This window comes from Typha angustifolia, chromosome 11 (assembly GCF_048772165.1).
Source record: "Typha angustifolia cultivar Huaian chromosome 11, ASM4877216v1, whole genome shotgun sequence".
NCBI classification, from domain to species: Eukaryota; Viridiplantae; Streptophyta; class Magnoliopsida; order Poales; family Typhaceae; genus Typha; species Typha angustifolia.
In genome coordinates, this window is record NC_133249.1 from 1625902 (window position 1) to 1653649 (window position 27748).

Sequence of the window (27748 nt, forward strand, 5' to 3'; positions counted from 1 at the left end):
AGCGATATCCAACTACCCCATCAATGTCTCCAAAAGGATGTAGACTCAAAGGATTCAATGTGTGTAATGGTAAAGTAACCTTAACCTAAAAGGATTCAGCTGTAGCTATAACTCTGTCGTAAACAATAGCTTATTTATGGATATCTCCGGTTGCTCCGGTGAATGTTAAAACAGTAAATGGTCGCTTTGTAATCCATTAATTCTTCAAAATATACATGATTAATATGCTAATATATCAATATATACGCATATCTAACTCCAACCCGGTTGCATATAATAGAAAAACTACATAAATTATAGGAATTGAATGAGTACCGTCACAGCAAATAAATGAAATTGGGGCATCTAATTCATTAATATAAACACACTTGACTCGGATCCTATTTGAAAGAAGACATAAAAATTACAGGATTATTATCCATTCTAGTTCGCATGATAGAAGTGACATTTAAAGTGGTTAGATCGAAGCAATCGAATAAGCATGATCGACACGTTATAGGTTTTAAACATGTAATAAAATCGTGGAATGTGCTTATTTAATGGGTTACAACTTACGATAGTTCCAATGGTAGGCTTGGGTTGACCGAATGATTGAGATTCTCTCTATTTAATATTTTAAAGAGGGAAGAAATATATATATATATATATATTATATTTTAATGCTGTATCATACTCTTTTAATTTACAATAATATATCTAATTTTGTTGAATTCACGGCTTTACATTTTAATAAAATATCACATATAGCAATGTAATTAAACTGCAAAAAGCTTGCATATGCTGTCCATGAGATCTTTAAAATTAAGTTTTGGGCGTGGTATAAAATTTAGGGTATGATTATTTTTGTCACAAACTCAAAAGCGGTTATTTGGTTAGAAATAATGAGTCATTATTCGTGAATTAAGCATCTCTTATTTATAATTTTTGGTCAAACGCCACTAAATCTAGCAGAACTAATATTTTTAATAATATTACTAATACAATATAATAATTATTTTCTTATTCTAGACAGACAAAGGATCTGTATAATTGTGGTAAAAAACAAAATGAATAGCTCTTAGAGCGAAGAAAGAGGATGAGGATGAGAGAATATGAGACATTTTGATAAGTAGTTAGTAGATTGAATCTAAAAAGTTAAAGTTTTATATTTTAGATAAGTACTACAGCATTCGAACCTATGAATCTCTCACTTCAATATAATACGAAGTCAATAACTACTTTATAAGTTTAAACTATCGAAGAATAATAATTTTAATAAAAACTAATAGTGAGAGATTCTTCTAAAATTTCTTAATCCAACTACGCATTCAATTGTATTATGTTAAATTAAATGATTAGCTAACATTTCAGTAAATATGTCACAATAAGTCCAAATCATACTAACTATTAACTATAATATTAATGGAAACATTAAACATCCGATCTCTATCATAAGCGGTCGATATAAGTTAGTTATCGAATTACATTAAATGGCGTGGTGGGCTCAAAACTTAATTAATAATTTATGTTAGCACCATGGAGATAATAATCTTGGTGGATTAAAGAGCCACGTGTCTCAGCAGAGACTTTCTATAGGATAAAGCAAGCTGTAACGTGAGATGGAATGTAACGTTACGTCTAACTATTTGTTTTTATGATACTAAGGACGAGAAGAAATGTCCTTAGCTTGGGTGGGTGCTGCCTAGTAGCTGAGATAGAATTAAATGTAAGCCTAACTCATATGAAGTACTAATATGAGCATTCACTATACCGCTTAATATATATTGTTGCATCTAATAAAGACGTTAATTTTAATTTAATATTCTAATAATTTTATTTTTCCTCTTTTTAATAGGTTGGGCCAGTAATTGGGCTGCGTAGGCTGGGCTGGCCTCTATAATATCGGGTTTCGGATCTGAGAAAAGTTAATGCGGATCCGGATTGGCTCGGTTTAGCGTGATGCTTTGCGGCACGGTCGAGTACTCTCGCTCTCAAGCTAAACCCTAGCTTCGTCTTCGGCTCACCTCTCTTCTCCATTTCGCTCGAATCGAAGAGAAGAAGGGATGTCTTCTACTCTCTTGGAGGTGACTCGGGCGGCCCACGAGGATGTGGAGCGGCTTGAGCGGCTAATCGCGAGGGAGCTCCAGCGGGAGGCGGAGAACAATCGGGATCGCCTCTTCCAGAATCACCGCGTACGGCACATGATCGATCTCGTCATATCCACCACCGATAAGCTCGTACTCCATCGCCTCTGTTGATTATTACCTCCCCTCCACCCCCAACCCGAATAAATTGATTTTTTTTTTTTAATGTTATCCTTTTGTTGGATTTAAAGGTTTATATATACGAGGACAAGGACAATGCGAGGAAGGATGAGATTGCGGCACTTGGAGGACAGGGAGCGAATGGGTTGTTTAGCGCTTTTTACGAACGCTTGAAAGAGGTGAATTTTGTCTAAACATCTCAAAGCAATCGATTGCTTTTTTTCTTTCCTTTTATACTCATGTCCGGTCAAATTGTGTCTCAAGACTATGAGTTCTGCGGATTAAATTTTATCGTTTTTGGGTTTTATCTAACACTGGAATTACTAGTAGTTCATCCCGCTATAGAGTCTTTCGAGTAATATATATATATATATATATATATATAATTTTGGGGTCTTCTGAAAAACATCATGCATTTAAGGACTTTTTTTCTTCCTCAAAACTGTAGGCCTTCTATAAATTTACGTACAAGATCCTTCTGTAATCATCTCGAATTCATCATAAACTAATAAATCTTTCTATATGCACAGTTGATGTATGTTTTCAGAGATAAAAAGTATAAGCTACTCTAAAAGCAAGTTGATATAACTGTTACCCCAACTTAATGCTGACTGATAGAACCATTGTTATGCTTTGGCTAAGACCCTGACTTCTTTCTTTGGACAGATTCGTGATTATCATAGACGTCATCCGGCTGCACGCGTTGTTGATGCAACTGAAGATTATGAAGAGTTACTCAAGGAAGAACCACACATTGAGTTCAGTGGCGAGGTAATCATCTGCATTAAAATTGCAAACAGAAGTATAACATATATTTTCTGGTGCACTGCATTTGGGGTACCAATATCATCTATCTTTAGATTGCAGTCTTTTCTTATATCTCTAATTATATTCATTATGCAACTCAGGTCACTCAACCTAGTTCATTGTATGAGTCCAATGACAAACTTACTGTAGTCTGATCCTAGATTATGTTATGCTTTGAAGTTTCAGTTTCATTTGGTTTCGGTTTTGATTCCTAGAAAAATGTATATTTTAGGCTGAAGTAGAATGGTTTTAGCCCATTGTGGTTCAAATTAAATGTGAAAACCAGAAATCTTCATAGTTTCAGCCTTAACCAATGATTTTCTGTTTTAGTTTTCATTAAGTTTTTCCCGGTATTTTTCCATCTAGGGTGAAACTTCACCATGCATGTAGCATGTTAACTATACGCGACATGATAGTGGGTTGCATTTTTCTGTCGCTTTTACCCAGCACCTAATTGTGATGCTCCAGCCAACCTGATTTTGCTGGGAAGATATTATGATGAGAATGGTATATAAGATCGAGGTGGCTAGGATTATTTTAGGAGACCACAGCGTCTAAAACCAACTTTAGATCAATTGAATTAGCATGTAGGGTAAGATTAGAGGGTTGTTACCTTAATTAAGTTATATAACTATAAAGAGAGATTGTCTTGTTTTAAAATATAAGACTGTAAGTCTGTCAGAATGTGAAATTAAACAGCAAATTGACGTTTCTTTGATTCTGAAAATAAGTTTTGAAGAACAGTTTTTCAAATTTGGGAATATGACAAAGTATAATATCCAGACTGCAAATTTGTATTTGTGTTGGGATCAATCAGACTTGTTTAATTTATCAATTTTTTTCCGAATATGATCAAGATGGCAGCAATAGAAGCATCAAGCAGCAACACAACAATAGACGTGATAAAGAAGGGTATTATATAGGAGGAGAAGAGTGGAGAAGAAAACCTAACATCATAGGTGAAAGTATGAAAGTATATATGCTTTTTATTTTTATTTAGGGGTGGCTGGGGGTTAGTCGGTATATCACAAGGTGATTTCGTGTCTGGTGTTCTGTGTTATGAGCTTTGGGGTTTACTTTGTGTATGAGTTTGGGTATCCAATTAGAGAACAATCTAGGAGTTCCCAACTTGTTAGGTTTAGGAGTTCTAATTGTTAAGGAATCAAGAGTCATTTTGAAATACTGATAAAATCATAAATATATTTCAGTAGTCAGAAGGGCGAAAATCTCTAGGGATCACTATGGGGCTCAGTTTCTTTAAAATCAGGAAATAGCTTACACAACACAAATTGGACTGAAAAGTGAGATTCACATAATTCTTTATAAAATCCGCTCCGATTCATATAATTCCTTATAAAATCAAATAAATAAATGCAGGCATAAATATCTTATTTTTACTGTTCTAATTGGTTTTTCCACTGCAAATATTTGCTTCTATGTATATTTCTGTGATTATGTCTGTGATTTTGGTGGAAAGATATGGCTACTACATTCCTTTTCTTATCATTGAGGCTTATGTCTTAGGTGATCTGTCTTTACTGATAGTTCTTTTCACGTTACCGAAAATAAGACCTGGACAGAAACCTCCATTGTGATACATGTATTTAATTTCTGCAGGATTATATGATTTTGCGTGTAGGATCACGCTGGCATGCATGGTAAGATGTAGGCTAGGGTTCCCTTATCCTTATTTTCACATGACTAGTGATCAAAATTGTTGCTATTTTCTTATGTGGGTGCTTCCAAGATCTGCTAGTTATTTGAACAAAGGTTTTCTCTTTTTTTCTTAGATTATGTGTTGGCATATTTGTGTGGTATGCCTAATATAAGCTAAGACCTCTGGAGAAGTTTCACGCAATGCATTTAATGTTCAGCTTGTTTTCATTTCTCTCACTGTAACTTTTCATTTTGTTGAATGTCATAGGAAGCATTTGGCCGGTACCTCGACATGCATGAGTTATACAATGAGTATATCAATTCTAAATTTGGAGCGCTTGTGGAGTATACTGCTTATTTGGATTCTTTTTCTCAGACATCCAATATTCCTTTCAATCTAAAGCTGACAAGGTTTGTGACTATTTCTAATGTTAAACTCACGGTTTATTGCACCAGTATAGTTCTTAAAGTAGGTATTGAAAGTTCTGTTCTCGTCTAATGGATAGGCTTAATATCTTGCAATTATATAACAATTGCAGCTGCTAATGTACTCTTTTTCTTCTTCTTCTTCTTCTTTTTTTTTTCAAATTTCAACTGCTAAGTATTCTCTTTAGGTTTTCTGTGTCTCTTATGCTTTTCCCTTGGTGCCTTACAGATTGATGTTAGAGTAGGGAGATACTATAATAGGTAGAGATCTCTAAGGGCCGGATGACTTTCCGATCTCTGTAGTAAATGTTGAAATTTGAGCAAATTGTGCATTGTATCTTATATTGAAATCCTAAGTACTTTTGATAACCAAGTATCTGTGCAATTGCAGGCAATACAGAGAATATCTGGAGCATATTTTGGAATATTTAATATCATTTTTAGAGCGGACTCAGCCCTTGCAAGATCTTGAGAGAATATTTTCAAAGGTGTCCATCTTTTGTACCCTTGTACCAAATGTGCTCTGTTATTACCAGCTTTGATCTGATTATTTGATGGAACTTTTCAGATTATGAATGGTAAATGCCTAGGGTACATAGGATGTTTATAATATATACACATTAACATAGTTTGACATCTTTTTTTGTTCCCTTTCTGGTTGTCTTCCCATACTTAAGTTGTGCTTAAGGTTTCTCATATTATCTGTCTTCTTATATTATTATCGGTTTCTTTGAGCAGTTCTTAGGCAAAGATGATAAAGCCTCTCAATATCATTTGAATGGGTTCTTGATGAACTTTTTTCTAATTTAAAAGAAATGATATATTCCTCATGATATCTACAACATTGGCTTCTTTTTGTTCATAAATAATGTGTCAAAACACTTCTTGTCCTGTTACAGTTGGAGAACGAGTTTGATGAGCAGTGGGCTGATGGTAAGGTACCTGGATGGGAGAACAATGATTTGGAGAATGGCCATGCTTCACAAGAGTCTGTGATAGATCTTGATTACTACAATACCGTTGAAGAACTTATGGAAGTGGGTCCTGAGAAGCTTAAAGAGGTTAGCTAGTTTCTTTTGCCTGTTCAAAATTTCAATGAGAATTTTATTGTCCTGCAAGCCAATATTAGTCGGATAATAAATTTGTTTCCTTCGTATAGCTTCTTCCATTAATTTATAAGATCAAATGAGGGCAGCAGTAGCCAAGTTTTGTGGTTTCCATTAGGATGTTCTCTTTGGTGGATCTTCTATCCAATGCTGGTCTTATCATCTTTTTCATTGTGTAATGACTAATGATGTCTAAATTTTCTTGAAATGTGATTAAACTTAAAGATGCATTATGGTGCCTTAATAGTTAGTATGGGCGTGCAGAAAATATGTTGGGGGAAGATGCCAGATATTTATGCTTTGTAAATTGTTTCTTGATAGTTACCTTTTGAGTTATCTATTACATGATTAGTATTTATAAGTTTAGAAAAAATTAGATGTCTTGAAGTATCTATTTATCTTCCTTCTTTAAGGATTACTGTGGTTACTGAATGAGGAGATTATTTGCTAGGCCTTGGTTGCTCTTGGATTGAAAGTAGGTGGTACAATTCAGCAGCGTGCAGAGCGGCTTTTCTTAACAAAGGTAATTATGCTGAACCTGTTTCTAGTCATATACAACCTTTATCTCCAGGTTCATTTCTGTAATTATCTGAATGTACATTAGTATTTAAGTTGGCGTCTCTTGGTTAGTGGCATTATCTCTCTTTCATTTATATGCCACTACTGACCAACATACATAACCATGTCTGTTCCAATGATATCGAATAGTGCTTTAAATTGATATCCTGGAATTGATGCTGCTGATCAAAGGATGAGCAAGTACAAGAAATTTCTCTTATCAATATCTTGACTGTGTTCTTGCTATCAATGTTGCTGTGTGGTAGGGTCCAGATCTTCTAGTCCTTCCTTCAGCTCGACTGTCAAAAATTCCCAAGCCATATTTGTGCCCCTTTTTTCTGTACATAAAAAGTTCCAATGTGCAGTTGCTTGGTGAATTATGAATGTATCATTACTTGTTGTGGTCTGACAAGGCCAATTTCAACAATGTTGATAACAAGTACCTCCCACTCATATATAGTAAATTGGTTAAATTCTCCAGATAAGGATAATCATTTTTAAGTTGTGTGCAAGCAAAGTAGAAGATGATGGCTGATGTTTATTATGCAAGTGGTTTCAATAGTTCAGTTCGGCCTGTAGGGTGTATTTTCTTTGAAACAGTTGCAGTATAAATTTACTTATTGAAATAACACATTTTTTCCTTTTGCTCAATATGCGTGCGGTCCTGCATGTTGTCTCACTCTCTGAGATTACTAGTAACTGGCTGGACTGTGTTTGAGCATGCATATCAATTTACTTGAAGCAAGCAAATTGGTAATCTTAGTATGTCAGAATTTTCTAACTGATGTGTTTTAGGGCCAATTGTAATATCATCTCGTCATGCTCTTTTGACTGGCATCTGTTTCTTCTCTTAATTATTAAATTTTACACTGTGCAGCATACACCATTAGATCAAATAGACAGAAAGCATTTTGTCAAAGGTTCACGTACTCTGGTGCAAAATGGAGCACCTGTACAGAGTGGGTCTAAGAAGGCAATTGCTTTAATGGAAGCTAAGATGCAACGACTTTGTGAAGTCTTAAAAGAGGTCAGTTTCTTTTCCTTACTACGCTTGTTCTGACATCTTATTCTGACTATCTACCTTTTAGTTGTGCAGTTTTCTTGTGGTTGCTTCTTTACCAAGTGCTTTTCTGTTTGACTTTATAGACATTCCTGGATTAGAAGATCTAGGCACTGTATTGTTTATTAGCATTTTGACAAATTGTTCTGTGAATTTTCTGTACAGACCATTATTCAGACAAAAGAAAATGTTGAAAAGAAACAAGCTTTGACGTATGAAGAAATGGAAGCAGAGCGTGAAGAGGTAATCATGTATTTCTCTCTTTGACTGTGTATTGTTTTTGCTAATTGCTATCCTGTCCTTAGGAATCTCCTCGATTTATTTGCTAGTTTCTATATTGTTTTAGTTGATAGCTTTGTTGTACTTTTATTTTCTTTCATTTTTCTGTAAATGTTAGATAGACATCTTCAACACTTTTCTTGTCTGATTGGTCATCATTTTTGGTCGATATGATCATTTGTGTTAAAGGAATATGTGTAGTGGTCAATAGTTGTGCAAAATTCATTCAATTGTATGTGATTGGTAATGTTAATGTGATGCCACTCAAAATCAAGATATTTAGATTGGACTTGATACCTGCGTTATCAATTCATACCCAATTTTATCTTAAGACTGACTGGATGCCCAATCTACCTTACTGTCATGCAAGCAGGCGAAATCACATAATTGCTAATAGAAACGGCTTCTTGCATCTAGTTCCATGTAGAGTGCTATTTAAAACTTTGTCTGACTGTGCAGAACATCCATATACAAACCATTTAAAATTCTAAACCATTCGCAAAGTAGGACTGTACCTCATATTCTCATTGCTTTTATGCAGATCTGTTTATTCAAGATTGAGTTACATTTGACCGATACATCACTAGCAATGTAAATGCAGTGCTGAAAAAGAACAAGTGAAATGAATCATTTTGTTGGGTTGGTAAAACATAAAAATAACAAAGTCAAATTGGAAAGATAAGGAAGAGGTAAACAATGAAAATGTTCCTAGCTTATTCAATCTTTACAGGTACATGAGAAATGTAGAACTCATTAAGATATCAATAAAATAGATGTACAATTCGTCGTCCTACAAAGTAGAACAATCAGCAGCAGCTTCGGAAATTGTCTAATACTCTAATGTATCGGAAATTGCGTATGCCATTTAGTAAATAGTTGTGAAGTCGTCCTGCTTTGAGTTGATAGTTTTTTAGATTAAGTGGCAGTGCATAATTTATAGGATTATATTGAAATAAGCTGCCTCTTGAGTCTTTTAATATCTATGTTATAGTGTTACACCTTCCTATCTAACTTTTCTCTTAAATCTGTGTGGTTATTGTGGACTTGTTTCAAGCAGGAGGAAATACAAGCTGATACTGAAAGTGATGACGAAGAGCAGCAGATCTACAACCCTCTCAAGTTACCTATGGGTTGGGACGGCAAACCTATCCCTTACTGGCTATACAAACTTCATGGTCTTGGTCAGGTGTGCAGTAGTGCGGTGCTGTTTTGCATATTGATGCTGCTATATCCTGTCCTTTTCTTTGTTACATTTATCTGATGAGCATATCATCTGCATCCTATAAGCTTCGAATGTACATTGCGAGTTTTGCATGGTCCGCTGAGTCTTTTTAGTGCAAGAAATGTATGTACAGTATGGATGGATAGTGTATATTGTCTTCAGTCTGTTGCTTGATGAAATACATTATTTTCTTCAGGAATTTAAGTGTGAAATATGTGGCAACCATAGTTACTGGGGAAGGAGGGCATATGAGCGTCATTTTAAGGAGTGGCGGCACCAGCATGGAATGCGTTGTCTTGGTATACCTAACACCAAAAACTTCAATGAAATAACATCCATTCAGGTATAGTTTTCTCATTTTCTACTAAATCTTTGTCTAGATTCTCTCTGTGGGAATGTTTATGTATCTGCAGAGCATCAATTCTGTAAAAGAAAATTTTGAAGATAGCATGCTCATAGTTGCAAGTTGCCACATGTTTCAAGGCTTAGATGCATGAATGTTATCCTGTATTTATATGCATTTGCACTAGTGTTGCCTGACTACTCATCTTTCTCTTGCCTTATGTGCTTTGCCAGTGTTCCTATGCATGATCTGTCCCCCAATATCGATCTAATTATTATTATGTAGTCCACATCTATAGCTCATAGATGCAACAAGCATGCAAATCTGTATCTATGTCAGCTGATTAAATGATCTATATTTCTCTGCTATGAAAGAAATTGAAGTGGTAAATTCAACTGCAATAAAGTTGTAAGCTCATGAATGTTCTTGATTTGGATGATCAGGAGGCAAAAGAACTGTGGGAGAGAATACAAGAGCGTCAAGGATTGAATAAGTGGCGGCCAGACCTTGAAGAAGAGTATGAAGACAGGGAAGGTAACATCTATAACAAGAAGACTTATGCTGATCTACAACGGCAAGGCCTGATCTAAGAGGTAGTTGCCCTTCCTGAATCACCTGTTTTAAGTTCCTTTCCCTTATATTTTTATATCTTATTAGCATTAACACCACATTATCCTAAAACATTCTGTAGGTTTCTTGCATTCTGCTTCTGTCCTCTGGTGGATTTGAGCAGATCTCAAGATGGAACTCCGGGTTGTCGAATGACCTGCTTTTGGACGCATATCAAGCAGGGAGGGCTGTGTAGCGTTGTAGCTTTTGATGGACCAACTTTTGTGATTCCTTTAGATCTGATAGCTGAAGTGCTGATGTACCCTTCAAAACATGTAGCTTAGACTATCAAAATTGATCCAATTATCAAATTTTTGAATGAATCCACCAGCAGTTTCTTTCGCTTTAGCTGCTTTTATCCACTTTGCCATTTAGTATTAGTAGAGTTGATCCAGCCTGACTGATTTTGGTTGAATGGCAGCAATGGCTTGCTGATTTATAAGTGCGTTCTAGCTAATTTGGTTTCTCTGCTAAAACTCAGCAATTATGCAGCTGCAGTGTGTTTTATCAGCTAGCTATTTTTTCCATCGACTTTGGATATTGTGCAATATTTCTAGCGGTGTTTCGTGCTTCATTTCTCCAAGCATTAAGAGAAATGGCCGCAATCTCTTATGCTTCTTCGTAACCTGTATACGAGGTAATGCAAACTATCTATATGTAGGGCGAGTTCAGTTGTACCTAGGATTAACAAGAAAAGCAACTCGTAAGAGGATTTACAAGAAGCACTCATATTGGGTCTACTTCAAAGGGTTAGTCGTACTTGTGTTAGTTAAAGAAACCAAGAAATCTCCGTACTCTTCTGGACAAATAGAGATCATATCTTACGGGATCTTTGATTAGACAAGTAATCACATTAATGAATGTACAATGATACAACCGAGAGTGTACAGCTCATGAAAGCAACATTCTCCTCTGGCAGAAAGGAAGAAGAAATCTAAGCATTCGAGCAATCTAAAGTTTCATGTACAACTAGTTGAAGGGCATGATCTAATGAATAGCAGAGCCGATCCATTAGCCCCACGAAGAACCATTATCCTCGAGTCAATGTAAGTCCCACATACAAGTTTGGACACATCAAACATCTCTGGCGGAATTTGAGTCCGGATCTCCTGGAGCACATTTTTGGCAGTACCAATATCTGGCGGCGATTCAAAACTCATTGACACATCAATATCATCCGCTACAAGTTTTACTGTAGGAAGGCTGGATGGTAGTTCCTTCATACTGCCCACCTTCTTCCATGTGCTACCATACAACTTCTCAACTGAAGTTTTACGGGAACCAACGCGTTTCACTTCACCGTCGTCTTCTCTAAAGAAAAATCTCCCCGGTGATATTCTGACTGAAGATTTAACGTGCAGACCTCCGGGACTGCCAGACTTGTCATGTGGCCACTGAGGTATTGGCATAGCCTTGAAACTAATCTCAGAAGCAAGAGAAAAGGCGGGGTAACCTGAACCAGAAGCTTGTGTGAAAGAGAGGTAGACGTTGCCTATGAGGACTCTTGGGGAAGGTTGACGAAGAGTAAGCCCTATGTGCCTTCCAGTACAGTATAAGAGGCGCCATCTACCTGGCAGGAGATCAAGCCAGCTCTGCATATATCAAAACAAGCAGCTCAAATGAAGCATAAAGCATGTCAATCAAGAAAACATCCAAGAAAAGCTGTGGCACACCATTATGATTCATGAACCATGAGGAAATATTATCATTGTTATAAATTTACTGGATAAGCAGATGTACAAATTCCAGCTTTCCCAAATCAAAATCAGAAAATATCTGAAGAAAAAAAAATACACCATAATTTATTTGATATTCTAGAAGGATGAGATCGAATGTTGATATACCTTAGATCTAGGATGGGGGTTCAGAAACTCCATCAATTCAATGAAGTAAGCTATCCGACTACGCTGTACACAATAAATTAGAAAAAATCATGAGCATCAGAAGTTAAACTTTGTATACTGCTATCTTTATGCTTATGCTAGAGACAGAAAGAAAAGGACAGAGTAAAAGATGCTCAAAGAAATGTTAGGGTAACACTTAAATCGCCTCAATTGTCCCTCTGTGGGGCTCTCCTTTTTGAGGTAACTAGAGCCTTACCCTCCCAAAACCAAATATTATCAGCTTTGAGATAAATGCAAGGGTAACACTGCATTGTAATATAATTTGCATATGATAGAGGTTCATAAACCTGATGAGGATTATAGATATAATCTTCAGCCATCCTGACAGCAGTAGAACCTAGACCCCACCTAATGACATCCATAGATGAGTTAACCCGCCATCTTGGTCCACATAGAAAGGGGTGCCTCAGTGCATCCAAGCAACTGCATGGAGATAGAGAAGAATTGTCATAGCTAGGTAATGCCGAAGAAAAGGTAAAATAGGGGAGTGCAGTACTGCGCATAAAACAAAGATATTCACTTGTCAATTATGATAGAAAGGAAAGAGAAAATAACGTTCTTAACAATAAGCACAAATTTTCAAAATATTTTGCATGAAAATACAATCCCACTCAATAAAGGACGCATCTAGCCAAATCTGTACTATTAATGAGATTTTTGTAAATCGTACTAATGGTTCCTGTTAAATCATGCAAAAATGTCTCACCTTATCCTTTCAGAAGACTTTGTCGCTAGCATAAGTGATAAAAGATTCCAACCTGCACCCCAATTCCTATCCAACATCTGAAGTAGAACAAAACAACTACATAGTCAATAAAAAATAAATTCTTAGTATGTTGGAATTAGAGGAAGGGGGTATATGATTACTTGGAGACCAGCATTTCCAGATGGACAATTTCGGCTCAGAACGGGCAAAAGGAATTCACGTAAACATGATGGATCATTTCCCTGCATGCATACAATATTTTTGTGGCTCCATAAATAAAGAGAAATGGATATGCAGACAATCAACAACATGGATGTCAAAAAGAGGACTATTCTTCATCCGACAACAGTTAATCCTTGTTCAAGCTACTCTTCTACGATTTAAAAGATGATTCCATTTAGTATCAGAATTGCCAATCTTACTGAAAAAAAGGATTTAAGGTCTTTTACTACTTCAATCAAACATGTGACCAGACTCTATTGGGATAGATATAAAATTACAAAACTTGGCACTTGTTTCTGGGCCAAAGATAAATCACAAAGTCTTTGTAACATAAAAAATCTTACTTATCTTTCCATATAATAATTTTCCGTAAGCCACCAGTTGTTCATTTTTCCAATTTTGGGATATATGTAGTAATTCCTTGAATAGCTCTTACCAAAACAAACAGATAATGTATTAGTATCTTTAAAACAGCTTCAGTTTATGGAAATGACATATGCTGCTGACGAAAATCACATTACATTCTTGCAAGTAAGTAATACTCCTGGTTCTTGAGAACTAGCCAAATCATATTATTTCAGAGTATTAACAATCATGCAAGTGCTACAACTAATTGTTGCTACATAAGTCAGGAGCAGGCATTCAAAATGTTTTCAGTTTTCTTATGCAAGAAGAATTAGAATGCTACACAACAAAAGAACGAACCAACTTAGGAGCTTATATGGGAAAAACAGGTTATTCAAATGAAACTGGGAACAGACCTTAGTCAAGAAAGTCTTGAACTTCAGAAAAATGGAAGCGTCCATGAGCTCACTTAACACCAACTTTGCCATGATGAAACCAACACATCTGGGAATCAGCAGATATAATTTTCATTGCTTGCAAACTGGCCCAGCAGAATTATTCATGCAGTATTTTATAGTTTAGATACTTATTGCTTTTAATAAACCTGTTTTTCCATCTTACCTCATGTCAAATGCAATCATCATTTTTCTCCTCTCGGTGTTGCCCTCTAAATCATTTTCACTTGGACTCTTGTCATGGAAATCGACAGCATTTCCAAGAATCCCTACCTATCAAGAAAAACAATTACACATTGTAGTATAAAGAATAGATTTGTTAAAGAGGTAGATGGAGACTAGGTTACTTTGACATGTCTGTCCACTGGGCTGATATGAACATTCTCGAGCCTCAACTCAGTATGGGCCAGTCCATGGCTGTGCAAGTAATTCACCTGTAGTTCCATAGACATCGTTTAATATGAATTCTAATGGATCAATGGGAATTCTACTGCTGCATTCAGGAAATCATTGGAAATGCTTACACCAATCAAAAGGTCTCTCATCAAAATCCTCGTCAGACGCAGCTGGCGGGTAACAGCAGGCCCTCCAATCGTGTCATCTCCCACCCTCCTAACCCATTCTTCATCCAATGCCAGTGTTGCTTCTAATGTTGGAAGCCAATCAGAGAGCTGTAGCCAGTGCCTCAAGGAATAGCTTCCGTGGTACTGCAGAAGCAAAACAGAACACCGTGTCAAATATTTCTTTCTCAGACTATTTTCATGAAAACCCACACCATAGTCCACAGCAGCAAATAACCAACCCGTTTGACATCAAATATCACTAAATCAAAGAAGAAATCTCGTCGAGAAAGCTTCACCATATCTAGCACAAATTGTTCAATCTAACAACTATCTTCAAACTTTCTCATTCTCTGGCTTAATGACAAAAGAAAAATGTTGAACAAATATTATCACTAACCCCATGCACCAAAATAAAAGGGCCATCATTGCCGCTGCCTATCTGAGAGACGTAGCCATGAACTTGCATTGCATATGAGTCGTACATAAACTGCCGCCGGGCAAGCTTTTTTAACACCTAAATAACACCACAGAAACAAAGTCAAACGCTTGGGTACTTCAATTATTACGCATTCGATGAATTGATTGTATGAATCCAATCCAGCAAACACCTCCAAGGCACGCAGACCTCTGCGCTTCGCCTGCGTACTAGTCAGCTGCCGAAGCACCACCCTCGAATTATAAAGCGGGCTGAAAGGAATTCCAAAAATCTCATCTTTACCTCAAACCTCAGCAAATTGGTTCGAACACGAGCTACTGACTCACCTCTCCGCATCACAGACCGTGGCTTCAAACATCAGTTCGTCCGACTGCACTCCACAATCCAATGCATCCAAACAAAATAAATAAATAGAACAACCAATTCAAGAACTCAATAATCAGAAATACGAAACGCCAAATCAAGGCGCACCCTTCCTTGAAGCCCAACGCTGACATGATCCGACACGGCGAAGTCCGACATCCTGAACTTGAGCACGGGGGACCCCACCTTGTCCTCCGCCGTCTCCGACGCCAGAGAGCACCTCGCCGTCCTCCTTGAGAACCGCGGCCGCAGCTTGCAGCAGCCGCCCGATGCCGGAGGGGCGGCGATCGCGCAGAGAGCCATAGCGGAAGGGATCACGCTAGGGTTTCAGTGGAGGAGAAGGGAGGAGAGAGTTGGGAAGGAAGGCGGTGAGCGGACCGCATAAATAGAAGGAAGCGCGAGGGAGTTGCGTGTAAGAGAGCGGCGGCGTCGTTTCTCCATGAGCTCTCCGCGCGTCCACCTCACTCTCTCCGCAGGACGTGGGGACGAGAAATATCTCCTACTCGTAATCGTACACGTGCTCAATTTTTCGGGTTTCGGGTTTCGGGTCGCGTATTGGACCAGGAAGTGGGGACTGCTGCTGCACCCCACAAGTGACTGGCGACTGGGGGGGGGGTAGCGGAGAATGTGATAAATCTACATCCTTTTCAACAAGCGGCAAATTAAGAATATAAGGTTGACAAAAATAAGGACGTTAATTAGGGACTTCTCACGTTATTATTAAAGGAACTTTTAATACAACCATCTTTTATTTATAAAGAATCGAGGCAATTTTTGTTTAAAAAGAACGAAAATATGAATTCCTTTAGCCCAGTTTATTTTAAAAATATTTTTTTTTCTTATTATGAAATACAACTCAACATTATAATAACCCAATTTCATAATATAAATATTATTCATCAAAATTATATCTTATACTACAAATTAACTCAATTACTAATTTAGCCTTCATCTATTCCATAAATTTACTTTATATTAAATCAAAGAGTATTCATAGTAATTTTATAAAAAATAAATTTTTATATTTTTCTTCACTTTAAATAACATCCAAAGTAATTATTACATGCTCATATCAAAATACAAGTAAATAAACAAAATAATTATTTTTAAAATAAATACCTTATTTTAAAATAATTTTAAAAAAATTACTTATTCTAAAATTGATCTTACTAATTTCTAAAGCGAACCGTAAACATCGAGGCCTTAATTGATGAAACCATGAATTGATTTGTCTAGCTTGTTACCATCGTACAGTTTAAAGATTAACCAGGTAGGTATGTCGATAGATCAAAGATGGTTCCTCTCAAATGAGGTGGACCTTTCACAATTTGTGGTGTAGGCGTCTGCCCAGATGGAAGTACTAAGTATAATATTGAAGGCCAGCCACATAGAAAGAATAACTAAACAGATATGGTTCCGCCACTCAAACTATTCAAATAAACTAAGGAATGCACACTCATTAGTCAGCCATCAAGGTACATATCCCACCACAGCACTTAATCTCTAGAGAAAAAAAAGTACACATCCCAGAACATAAGCATTTCTCTGAATTTCCAATAAACTTCAGTAATGAGATAAGATGGAAGAAACAAGCAGACAAGGAAAAAAAAGAAAGAAATTGATACATTGATTGAACAAGTTAATACATCAAATTAATGCTATTTACAAAGAATGGAAGCCTCGTGATCTTGCGCTCTAAATAAATTGAAACTTATTTTAAAAAATGGAAAAATTGGAGACATGCTTAAAGATTATATAGATGGGAACCCTGATGAAGGTTATACAGGATAAGACTATGGAATAATCGATTAGCATTTACAGCAACCTAATTCATAAATTTACGGCAGTTTGGAGCTTTGCAGAGGCAGGGGACTTTGCGTTCATCACCTTCATCAGGGTCAAATAAATAGTCATAGCTGCAAAAAAGTAAACAGAGATGAGGTTCCAAGTTAGCACGAGCAAGTTATCTACGATTTCAGGGCAATAAATAGAGACATTTTTAGGACAAACATATAGATGGCACCTTGGTTCAGATTAACCATAGAATACAATCTACGGTCTCGTAAACAATAAAACTCTTTAAAATCTTTTAAGCGCATATTTTTCCCCCAATTTCCGTGTGCTAAAGATCTACTACTTGTAAACCAGCTATATGACTAAAAGTTTCCCCTTTCCTCAGTCTCAAGAAGATGATAATATAATTAGGTTCAACTTGTAAAGATAAGAATTGTTGCACAACTTCAAAACTCATGTGAACAGAGGAAAGAGGAATATGCCAAGTGCATGTAAGAAACTAATTAGTGCTTGGACATACGTTAGCTCATCGCCAGCACAAACATTTGTCTTTGCTATTAAAACAATCCGGCTCTCGTCATGGCCCACACTCATAATCCTTGCATAGCAATTGGGCATGCACTGCATCCAAAATAATAGAAGTTTCTTCAGTATTATGAGGAACTCCTTTTTAAAGAATTCAATGAGAAGTCACAGATATGATGCCTTACAGAATGGTTAATCAAACGTGCTATGTTTCCTTTATCAGTAGCATCAACTACTACTTCTTCGCTTATTTTGAAAAGCTGTAGTACAGAATGAAATATAAGAAATCTTGAATTATAAAATTTTAATACGCGTTACATAGGAACAAAAAAGGAATCCGAGAGCTGCATCTATGAATAGCAGTCCACAGAAAGAGCAAACATGGCAACAGCACAGGAAGAAAAAACTCACGTAACAATCTTTTCCTTCCAAACGGTAGTGTGCCTCCCTAAGATCTGCAACGCTGCGTCTAACCTGCTCACCACGGTACTCAATGACCTGATAACATGTTTCGCTCTGTTAGCTCTGTTGCTGAATCAGCAGGCACCTTTTGAAGTCCATACAAGATTCTATAGCAGCAATGCTAGCAGTATGCCCAACTAAATTTGCAAATCTAACCACAAGCAAGATAGTCCACAGCAAGAACATAGTCATACAAACTACAAAGAGAACAAATGGAGTCAAGGAGTAACACTGTGTTCATTCCTCATAGTCCGATCAATACCTAATTGATTTCATGTATGTCCACCTCATTCTTGACTGCAAGCTTACACATAAAATAATTATAAATATCTCAGTAGTTATATATGTGTTCTTGAGACAAGACCACGTGGGCCTTTAAGACATGTAATACAGAATATGATACACTAACATAACTGTATGGGTAAAAGTAGAAGTAAAGAAATATGTATCAGATCCCTAAATCATTATTGAAAGCACACTGAAAATTGTAACATTTTGGGACAAATAACCCTCTTTTTCCTCCACAGAAAAGCGATAGTGCTAATAGTTCCCAGTTTCCAATAGCAAGAGGAGTTTCTTTTTACCCATGAATGGAGAGTATCCTATCCTAATTAACTTCTCTGGTAAAAATAAGACATCAAAACATGTAAGTGCTGATGTCATATATCTATATTCTATACTACAAGATATACATACTCCATTCTGCAACAGAACTAAGCAACCCTGCAATTATTTGTCTTGGTATCACAAGGCTACAATGATCACAAAGACATTAAAAATTGATAGATGAACTAAAAACATTCTTAAAAAAGAATGCAGTACTTTAAAATTTGCACCATTACCATTTCTCCTTCTTGAATGTCTCTACGAGCAAAGAGGCCCCATCCATGAATTCCAGATCTTCCAAAACAAACTCTACTTTGTTCGGTTGACTTGAAAAGAAGAAAATGGAAGACTTTCAACCATATAGCAATCACAGAAGACATATTAGAAAATGTGGATGGATAATTAGTTGCTTACTTGTAAATAGTGAAGTCGCTCCTTGAATGTTGCAAATGATTCAGGATCCTTTTCCTCCTATATTGCAAGAAAGAAAAATTCCTGTTAACTTTTCCAATAGAATATCATAATCCAGAAAGCAGAAATTATAAATAGTAAAGAGGGAAAAAAAAATCCTAGGTGTATTCAGACTTCCAAATCATAAAGAAAACAAGAAAATTACCCTTGGTGCATTCAGACTTTCAACTTCATCCAGAGCATGATAACGAGGTCCTCTTACTCGGTGTGCAATGGCCCCTTCTTGCGATCTCTAAATAGCAGAGAAGCAAGTAAGAAATGTTACCATGGCATTACATCAGGGAACAAGTAAACAGGAATTTGCCTTCAATTAAGTGATTTGAAAAATCTCCTAAGAATAAATTAAGAACAGTATCACGGTATAATGACAGTATTTTATAGTATATAACAGTCCATGTGGGTTGGGTCCAGGTTACGCTGAGCTGTGCCCAGTGTGCCTTAAGCTGGTTGCAAACACATCCAGAAAAGCCTGAGACCCTTCTGTTAGGCCCAAGCCAAAGCAGGCCCAAAGAAAGACATAAGCCCAACTTATCAACATCTCAGCAATTCCTACGTTTGGGTACCATCTGTCCATCTCACTAGTGCCTTTCCTCACCCCAGTAGAGAAGTGGAGTTTTATCAGTGAATGATTTTGTGTGTCAGGCAAAAATGTGATTGAGCTGAGTGGAGTCCAAGGAGGCCTTGGGGTTCCACACAAGAAAGATTCTGATTTCTGAATGGGTTTCAGGACCACCATAATTAGTATGCTTTCATTTTGGCCAAAAAGTGTATACCATAGTGGGCCAATTCCTATTAGTTCAACCTAGTCTGGCTCTGTAGAAAGGAAGCCAACACCTACAACCCCAAGGCAGGCTAAAACCCTTTATCATACCTTTCTTAAACATACCACACTCAATAAATTCAGAAACAAACCATTGGCCGAGTTGTCCTATGAAGATGGTTATTGAAGGCATAATATTTTTGAGATAGCATATTATGTTTGCAATTTCAGAATACCAATGTTGTACAATCTGAGAAAATAACAGAGAGTAAGAAACTAAGAATAACCACTGAACTAATCATTTAACGAGACAAACAATATGTTAGACCTACTTGAGCTACATGTGATACTTGTGCAAGTCTTAAAATTACCCAAAGTAGTGCATACCTTAACTTCAATTCTTTTATAGATCATACACCTTGCAGCAGATGAAGTTTCCAAACTTTGAGCAGGTAATGTCTTATCCTGGAGGATTTCTTTCCTGATTAACCTTGAACCTGTCTGCTTTTCCTTATGTTGGAGCAGCTTTTTGGAAGAAAACACTCCTACAGGAGTTTGTATGATTAAAACGTTATCTGGATTTGGAGCCCTGCAAATGAAAATTTGGAAAACTGCAATCACATTCCCTTGAAACAAACATAATTGATGCATATGCTTCATGTAGATCACATGAAAGTAAGAAATTTTTTTGTTCCTGATATAAGTAAAAACTAAAAACAAATGGAGAAGGACAACATTGATAAAAGTGGGGCTGAAATGTGTAACAGTACACATAAGTCAACACCATTTTACCATATTAAAAAGCTTACCGGTGATTTGCACAATATGAAACCATTTTGGTAATCTGTTTTCCATTTTTCTCCGAGCAATGCAACTGCATTAAGCCACAAACCTTTAGTTTCCTTTTGTCAGTCACAATCCCATCATTAACAAATTTAATCTAAAGAAGATGAATGTACAACTTCTCAATTAGATAAAAATTAAAAATATAAGCCTAAAAATGATTTCCAAAAACTGATATTGATTAGTATTATTATCCTTATTATCCTAGGAGTAATAAAATTCATCAGCAGCAGTTACCTCCATTCTATATCCTGCTCTTGATGCACACATAGCATGATAATAAGTGGAGCATCTGTAGCATTGGGTACACGAACCATGTATTTGCCTACATATGACACAAATCTGGATATACATGTGAAATAGACCAAGTCAAATCAATCATAATTGAAGAAGAAAGATTAAAAAAAAAACCTTTGCAGATAGAATGAATAGAGATGATATATAGCAATATATGTCATCCATGGTCATATCTCAACCTTCATAAACGTCAATGGTGCAATGCTCAATATGCCAATAGCAGGCTCCATAATTTCATCATTAGCAAATGAGACTTGAGATTGAAACCATGCACACGTCACGTGGACCCATAATGTATCAATATCTGTTGGTTTCAGAGCTCCCCCTAAAGGAAATTTTATTAAGGCAGTTAGTTTCAATTCTTGAAACAAATATAAGCTTATAAAATATGTAGAACAAACATATATAAAGAATATTTATGGACTTAAGCAGTTGACCAGTCATCTAAGAGTGTAGAAAATTATGTGTGTGCTTATGCTTATCAATCAAAGATGATTAATTCTCAATCCGAGATTGGACTATAGTGAAGTAGCTTAATTGGATGGCTCAGTTTGGGATTCTAGATCTAAAAGTATTCTACTATCCATACAGTAAAAAAAGCCATAAGAAAGAATTATAGAAAATCAAACATCATATAACAGATAAGACAAGCTGTAAATATATGATTCCAGGAGCCCATACCTTTTACAGGACAAAGGCAACATTCCCGTTTTTGTTGAGGTGTCTCACATGCCCGACAAAGCCATGATGTAAAATCTTGTTTACCCCTGACACCATAGCATTCCTGGTGGACTGCTATTTGACATCTGGATATTACAACCATATCATTATGATTAATTGTGATATATTCTAATTCAACGTATCAACATGATAACAAAGCAAGGCAAATTACCATGTCTCCAGATAAGAAGTACATGGTATGTCCAGAGGATATGTATTACCTGTTACAGATAATGATTTTGTTGTAGTCCCAGTCTTCAACCCATCTACAGATTGCACATCGTTCAGTTGTCCACTTAACATATACAGGATCATATGGTTCTATAAAGACAAACATTTGCAACAATTATAAGTTAACTAGGAACATATTTATCGACTGAAAGAAGAATGTTCTTGGCTCAAATGTCAAAAAGAATTTGTCTAAATAAAATGAAGCAGTAGAAGATGTACCACGCAAGGAGGCAAGTAGCTTTTGTTTCTTCATTTTTGGAGATGGACGTTTAGCATGGTTTGAAAGACACATACTAGCTTGATACTTATCTACCTGGCAGTCGAATTAATTGATAATTAATCCACATATCAAATTTCTAACAATGTCTATAAACCACCAAATGCAGAAATAAATCACAACTCTGACAGTTAAATGAGATATATATGGAGACAAATATGTGGAATGAGAATAAAATGGAGCTATCCAATCCATGAAACATGTATAGGTAATGAGAATATTCTTAATATGTTCAGAATATGAACTTTGTCATTAAAGGATATGTAAATAATGTGGAAATGACGAAGAGAAAGGGTAAAACGAGTGCAGGAAAACAATGATTATCTGGATCATTGTTTAAAACCATAGAGGGAAGTTGTACAAACCCATTTTCCCAATGGCGTCATGGTACTTTTCACTTTAATACTGGACCTCCAATTTTTACTTTTGCAACTAGTATGCCGCTCCCATTCATTATATGTAAATTTCTGCCCCTTGCAAGGCCCACAGCAACATGAAATCCTGTCTTAGACACACAAATTGTAAGGATGTATCAAAGTCCTCTTGAGATGGACAACTGGATGAATGTAATACACATAATTCCGTTAAGTTAACTAAAAATAGTTCAACTGGCTGATGCTTGAATCTAGCGTCAGCCAAAAAGCTACTACTTAAAGGAAACTGCTAAATGTTTCATTGCCATTGGAAACAAGAAACAAGTTAAGGTGCAGACTCACATGTCAAAATAATCTCATTCACCATAGGTTATGTTTCACACCAGTTAAGATGTGAATAGCATGAGCTTGATTTCTATAAGCATGAACCACAATCAATATGGTTTTAACCTAAAATAGAGGAAATACCAAAATGCCTAGCTCTATCCCCTTTCAGTCTTTTCTATACAAGTTACGCCTAAAGATCAATAAGTAGTCCCTACCCATTATAATCATTTGCATCTTCCGTTAACTTTAAAAAGAAATTAAAAATGACGGAGCTATTTTACCACTTGTTCCATGCATTATTTGAAATGACTGAAATTGTGTCATAAAGTCAAAAGCCAACAATAAGTTACAAGCCTACATTCAGTTTCCATCATTGTAAGAACAAACAAAGTACGCAATGGACAATGGTGAAATATTCAGCTTAAGAACAGCAACTGTATTTAGAATATTTATTTCAGTCTAATTCACAAAGTAGTGTGCTTACAACTCTTGCTCTGGTAGGTATATTCCTTCCATGCCAAAGCAACAAACTGTAATCCCATCTAGTGGATTCTCTTGCCAGTTGTTATCATCGCATCTGGACAGAAGACATGCAGCATTGGTCACGAAATCCAACTTAAAATGAAAATCTTATATGCAGGCAAAAGGCGTGGATACTAAACAACTGGTTTATGTACCTCACATGAGGGCGCCTTCTCTCTTTATCTGATGAGTCAAAGCCATGCTTTACCCTGCATTCAGGGCAATGATAATCGATTCCTTCAAGATCCTACGAGATTATAATAATCTGTTAGTAAAACTCCTTCTCCTGACATACGCAAGAATATAATTATGTCATAGAAAACAAAAAGTTCACAATAAGCCAAACCTTAAGCTTGCGGCACATTTTGTCGCATTCTGCATGAATCCAAGTTTGACATCCATGACAGCGTACCTGACACAGTTTAGCCCAAAAACATTTAAATATGCTAAAATTGTAACTTCCTACCTAGAAAGAAGTATTACAAAATTACTCCATTATAATGCAGATTGTCTTACCCATTTCTTGTCATCTATATTATCCCAATCCTTCTTACATATTCCACAAAACTGTTTTGACCTCAAAAGCTGCAATATAGGCAATTGATATGATGTAAGCATTGAAAATATTGAGATATAGATAATTATCAAAAGGGAGATAGTTCTTGCATGTTCAAACCTTAGCACAGGGTCTACACACTAATTGTTCCGTATGACAAATTATCTTTTTTGCAGCTTTGATTGGAAGGCTTAACCCACAACTTTCACAATGGAGTCCTGATTTATCAGCCTAGAGATATAACACATGAATGAATTTAGTATATGAGGAACTTGGTTTCCTCAGCAGAATTAACATTCCATACATGCAATAAAAGAACTATAGAATGCAAGCTTTTATATTTACTTCAAATTGTTTGAAAGCAAATTAGCTACACATAACAGATCAATAGAGGAAGAAACTCAAGAAAGCTAAATAAAACCAGAATTACAAATAATATATAGAAATATGTTAAATGAATCAACCTTATGCAAATAAGTTCCTTACATAATGAAGAAAAATATAAAAAAAATTGCAAAACATTAGAAAATTTGATGCAGTTCAAACAAGAGTTACAAAAATGAGAAAAAAATAAATAAAAGCCTGTTAATAACCTTCAAGATAAGTCTAAGCAGCCATGTTTTCATTTCCAAAGAACTCTTAAGACCAAGACATTATATATTCTATAGTAAACAAATTATATTGTATGACTCTACGTGGAACATCTCTAATAAGCGAACACAAACAATAAAGACTTAATAATGACATATGGTACAACACCCTATCTCTAGGTTTCAAGAATGAGGCTCAATAGCAGAATAAAATTTTGTCACCTAACGATATTAAAAGTTATATAGTGAAAGTAAAGGTGCAAACATGATAGTCTGAACTCTGAACAAACCTAGAAGCTCAGCCAAGAAAATGCCAGATTAGGCTTAGGCCTTATATTATAAAACCTGAGCTAACAAAAACTAAACTCTTAAAGCTTAAACATGCTAAGTCTATTTAGATCAAGCCTAGCATAATTAAATAAGAAACTCGGTCCATGGTAGGACAGCAGATAGAAATAAGACTTGTGGTTACTTGCCTGAATCTGTGATTGACATTCTTGTTCATGATTCGAATCAGTCGCCTCCTGTCTGCCTCTTGGAAAAGACCGACAATTTGCAGATTGCCTGATGGTGCTTGTCCCATCTGCCTGAATTCCTAAGAAACCATGCTCAGCTAAGAAGGCCTCCTCTATAGCCAGCCGAAAATCACTAGGCTTGCTCCTGTATAACTCTGTCTGCCCCTGAAACCTGAAGTAGAATTTAATAATGTTTTAAGCCTAAACCGCAGAGAATTTCCCATCATACAATTTAGCAACATCACTAACCTGTCTAAATAGTCTATAAATGGAAAAACCATCCCCTGCTTCACCCATGCATACTCCTGCTCCCAATTAATTACCCACAATCAGTTCATAGTTATAAAAATGAATAACCACAAATACTGTAATTTCAATCTAACTAGATATACCCTCTCATTTCCATATTCAGAGTACCCAAAGAACATGACATGTATAGCTTCAGGAATGTCGGGCTGCATAATTTCTTCAGGAGCTTGCTGCATTGGATCAACAACCATTGCAGGCCAAGCAGGATATCTCTTCCCCAACTTGGCCCAGACGATATCACCATAAACAAACTCGTGCCAATGGAAATCCTTCCTCCTCTGTTCAGCTCTCTCCTTTGCTAATCTTCTTTCAAATGCTATTTTCTCGGAATAATATCTCATAAACCTCTCCTCCAGTCCTGCAGAACTCTCATGTAACGAAGTTATAGTGCTCCGGGAAGTCGAATACTTCCTCGAACTGAAATTCCTGCACGCCCGATAGCGCTCTTCTTCATCAAGAATTACCGCTGAATTTGACAGAATTGAGCTAAACTTTGAATCTTTATAGATTATATCTTTATTCTTCGGTATCATTAGCTCAGGTTTGACTTCAAAATCAGGGTCAACTGCCTTAGCCTTGGGCTTCTCCTTCTTCCACGGGTCGATGAGGACAGAATCATTAAACCTAGACGGAAGCACCTGAGCCCTACCTCTCGACGTCCGCACCACCGGCGGCCGGACCTCCAGCGCCGACGACGACACACGACCCCTCTCCCTCCGGCGGCTATTCCTGGATTCCCATTCCATCTCGCCGGAACAGAAAGATACCTCAGTACCCCAAGAAGACGCTGCAGCAGCGCTGCAGCCCTCTTCCCCGGCAAAACCTCGCTGGAATCCGAAGGGCACGTAAGGAATTCCGCCGGCGTAGACGTCCCCAAGAACCTCGAGCGGAAAGTCCCCGCCCTCCTTCCTCCTCTTCCGCCGCCTCCCCCCGTCCTCCCCATCGTCGTCGCAGACAGCCCCCGCCGTTGTATCCGCCGCCGCCTCCTCCGCATTGCACCGCTTCAGCGTCGGCATATGAGCCCTCTGGCTCCGCTTAATTATCATCTCCGAGACCTCAAGAACCCTAATTTCCACCCGCCGGGAACCCCAATTGAGATCAGACACGAGTACCAGATCCCAAACCCAACCCAAGATCCCACGAATTCCCGATCCAAATTGGGGAAAAAAGAACCCAAGAAGGAGAAAAGAAACCCTAATTCCCCAAATAGAATCTGAGTCGACCGCTAACAAGAAGCGGCCGCGGGAAGAATGGAAGAGCGAGAAAGAGATCAGCGTTTGGTTCTCTGTTCTAATGGACTCCAACTCCTATGGAAAATAACCGGAATAAAAAAATGTAATTCTTTTTTCCTTTTCTTTTCTTTTCTTTTTTTTTTCATTTTCGCCCCGCCCCCATCTTTTTTCTTCGACTCTCTTGTTTTCCACTCGACGCAAAGTAGCAAATTCCGGTAATTATAATTCTTTTTCGGGTGTTTTCTCTAAAACAAATGCGTGTTTCCTCGTGAATTTGGCTACCATTTTGTGCCTATAATTTGTACACGGGCTAGTGGTAGTATAAAGTGTAGTGTGTGATCGAGTCCAGGGAGGAGATGGAAAGTATAATTTGTGATTGCGTGAAGAGGAATCCAGGGTGAGGTGCGTTCCCATGGATTTGCCTTGCCGTTAGCTAAGGTGGTGGTGGTGGATGGTACTGGAAATGGCTAATAGGAGAGTTGCAACTGGGTAAAGAGATCGATGGGTTTGTTTTCGAGTGCAGAGTGCTACTAGGATTTTATAGAAATAGTTCTTTTTGTGATTTTCGGCCATAAATGGTGCGAAGAGGAGATGGGATGCGAATTCGAAAGCGTTGCCATGGAGGTTGCGATGGATTATTTTTAGATTACCGTTTTATGTACTAATTACAATTGGTCAAACTCAAAATGGAGTCGTGGTTGATGGGGTTGTTAGATTTGATATCTTAGTTTCTCTTCTATTAAGGTGGAAATTGCAAATTGTCGATGTATGCTGGGACTGGGGAGGAGATGTGATGGTGAATGTTTATCTTCACAGATGTGGCTAAGGTTAAGCATGGTTTCGGCACGGTCTAGATCAGTCTCGGGTGTAGCTTGTGATCCAAACAAGAGGAAGAGAGAGAGAAAGATTGGTAAAGGAGGTGGAAGAAATTGTTTAGTATGTGTGCTTTGCTTGAAAGAGGTTTCATCCATGGTGATGGTGGAAGCTAGCCATTGATGGTCTTTCGAGCAAGAGGAAACCAGTCAGGATGATGC

The 27748-nt window shown here is 37.0% G+C and overlaps 3 protein-coding genes across 5 annotated transcripts; 1 reads left to right on the plus strand and 2 right to left on the minus strand.

Annotated features, from left to right (window-relative positions):
- Positions 1-1944: 1944 nt before the first annotated feature.
- Positions 1945-10657, plus strand: LOC140771187 (splicing factor SF3a60 homolog). Its single transcript, XM_073112624.1, has 13 exons — positions 1945-2216; positions 2315-2422; positions 2910-3014; positions 4975-5117; positions 5524-5620; positions 6032-6193; positions 6690-6761; positions 7674-7823; positions 8022-8099; positions 9193-9321; positions 9554-9700; positions 10144-10293; positions 10392-10657. The coding sequence occupies exons 1-12, from the start codon at positions 2043-2045 to the stop codon at positions 10288-10290; spliced, it is 1512 nt and encodes a 503-aa protein (XP_072968725.1). The 5' UTR covers positions 1945-2042; the 3' UTR covers positions 10291-10293; positions 10392-10657.
- A 462-nt stretch (positions 10658-11119) lies between these two features.
- LOC140770328 (probable plastid-lipid-associated protein 14, chloroplastic) lies at positions 11120-15777 on the minus strand. The gene is made up of 13 exons (XM_073111477.1): positions 15412-15777; positions 15267-15310; positions 15113-15191; positions 14902-15018; positions 14466-14648; positions 14289-14375; positions 14108-14214; positions 13903-13990; positions 13081-13161; positions 12920-12996; positions 12501-12636; positions 12154-12216; positions 11120-11901 (listed from the first exon to the last, which is right to left on the minus strand). Exons 1-13 carry the CDS (start codon positions 15604-15606, stop codon positions 11269-11271), a joined length of 1890 nt encoding a protein of 629 aa, XP_072967578.1. The 5' UTR covers positions 15607-15777; the 3' UTR covers positions 11120-11268.
- Positions 15778-16911: 1134 nt separating this feature from the next.
- LOC140770215 (histone-lysine N-methyltransferase ATX4-like) lies at positions 16912-27396 on the minus strand. Of its 3 annotated transcripts, XM_073111279.1 has the most exons (23): positions 25566-27376; positions 25423-25478; positions 25135-25345; positions 24189-24299; positions 24029-24097; positions 23859-23924; positions 23668-23759; positions 23475-23567; positions 22655-22790; positions 22232-22325; positions 22003-22102; positions 21743-21867; positions 21241-21386; positions 21002-21106; positions 20731-20795; positions 20309-20510; positions 19307-19393; positions 19105-19161; positions 18927-19016; positions 18034-18120; positions 17808-17882; positions 17618-17718; positions 16912-17219 (listed from the first exon to the last, which is right to left on the minus strand). In XM_073111279.1, the coding sequence occupies exons 1-23, from the start codon at positions 26526-26528 to the stop codon at positions 17129-17131; spliced, it is 3222 nt and encodes a 1073-aa protein (XP_072967380.1). In that variant the 5' UTR covers positions 26529-27376; the 3' UTR covers positions 16912-17128. The 3 variants fall into 3 exon arrangements, 2 of the variants coding, with proteins under 2 accessions (XP_072967380.1, XP_072967381.1); XM_073111280.1 differs by lacking the exon at positions 16912-17219 and having other exon boundaries at positions 18039-18120; positions 25566-27391; XR_012106008.1 differs by lacking the exons at positions 16912-17219; positions 17618-17718; positions 17808-17882; positions 18034-18120 and having other exon boundaries at positions 18933-19016; positions 19307-19391; positions 25566-27396.
- Between the last annotated feature and the right edge of the window lie 352 nt (positions 27397-27748).

Coding starts and splice junctions, on each gene's coding strand:
- LOC140771187 (XM_073112624.1), top strand. CDS start 2,043: ATGTCTTCTACTCTCTTGGAGGTGACTCGGGCGGCCCACGAGGATGTG. Junction 6,194..6,689: donor GTCCTGAGAAGCTTAAAGAG/GTTAGCTAGTTT, acceptor ATTATTTGCTAG/GCCTTGGTTGCTCTTGGATT. Junction 8,100..9,192: donor TGGAAGCAGAGCGTGAAGAG/GTAATCATGTAT, acceptor TGTTTCAAGCAG/GAGGAAATACAAGCTGATAC.
- LOC140770328 (XM_073111477.1), bottom strand. CDS start 15,606: ATGGCTCTCTGCGCGATCGCCGCCCCTCCGGCATCGGGCGGCTGCTGC. Junction 15,311..15,411: donor GCGTTGGGCTTCAAGGAAGG/GTGCGCCTTGAT, acceptor TGTGGAGTGCAG/TCGGACGAACTGATGTTTGA. Junction 12,217..12,500: donor ATATCTATAATCCTCATCAG/GTTTATGAACCT, acceptor TATTGTGTACAG/CGTAGTCGGATAGCTTACTT.
- LOC140770215 (XM_073111279.1), bottom strand. CDS start 26,528: ATGATAATTAAGCGGAGCCAGAGGGCTCATATGCCGACGCTGAAGCGG. Junction 21,868..22,002: donor AAAATCATTATCTGTAACAG/GTAATACATATC, acceptor TGTAATATCCAG/ATGTCAAATAGCAGTCCACC. Junction 21,107..21,240: donor CACCATTGACGTTTATGAAG/GTTGAGATATGA, acceptor ATGTATATCCAG/ATTTGTGTCATATGTAGGCA.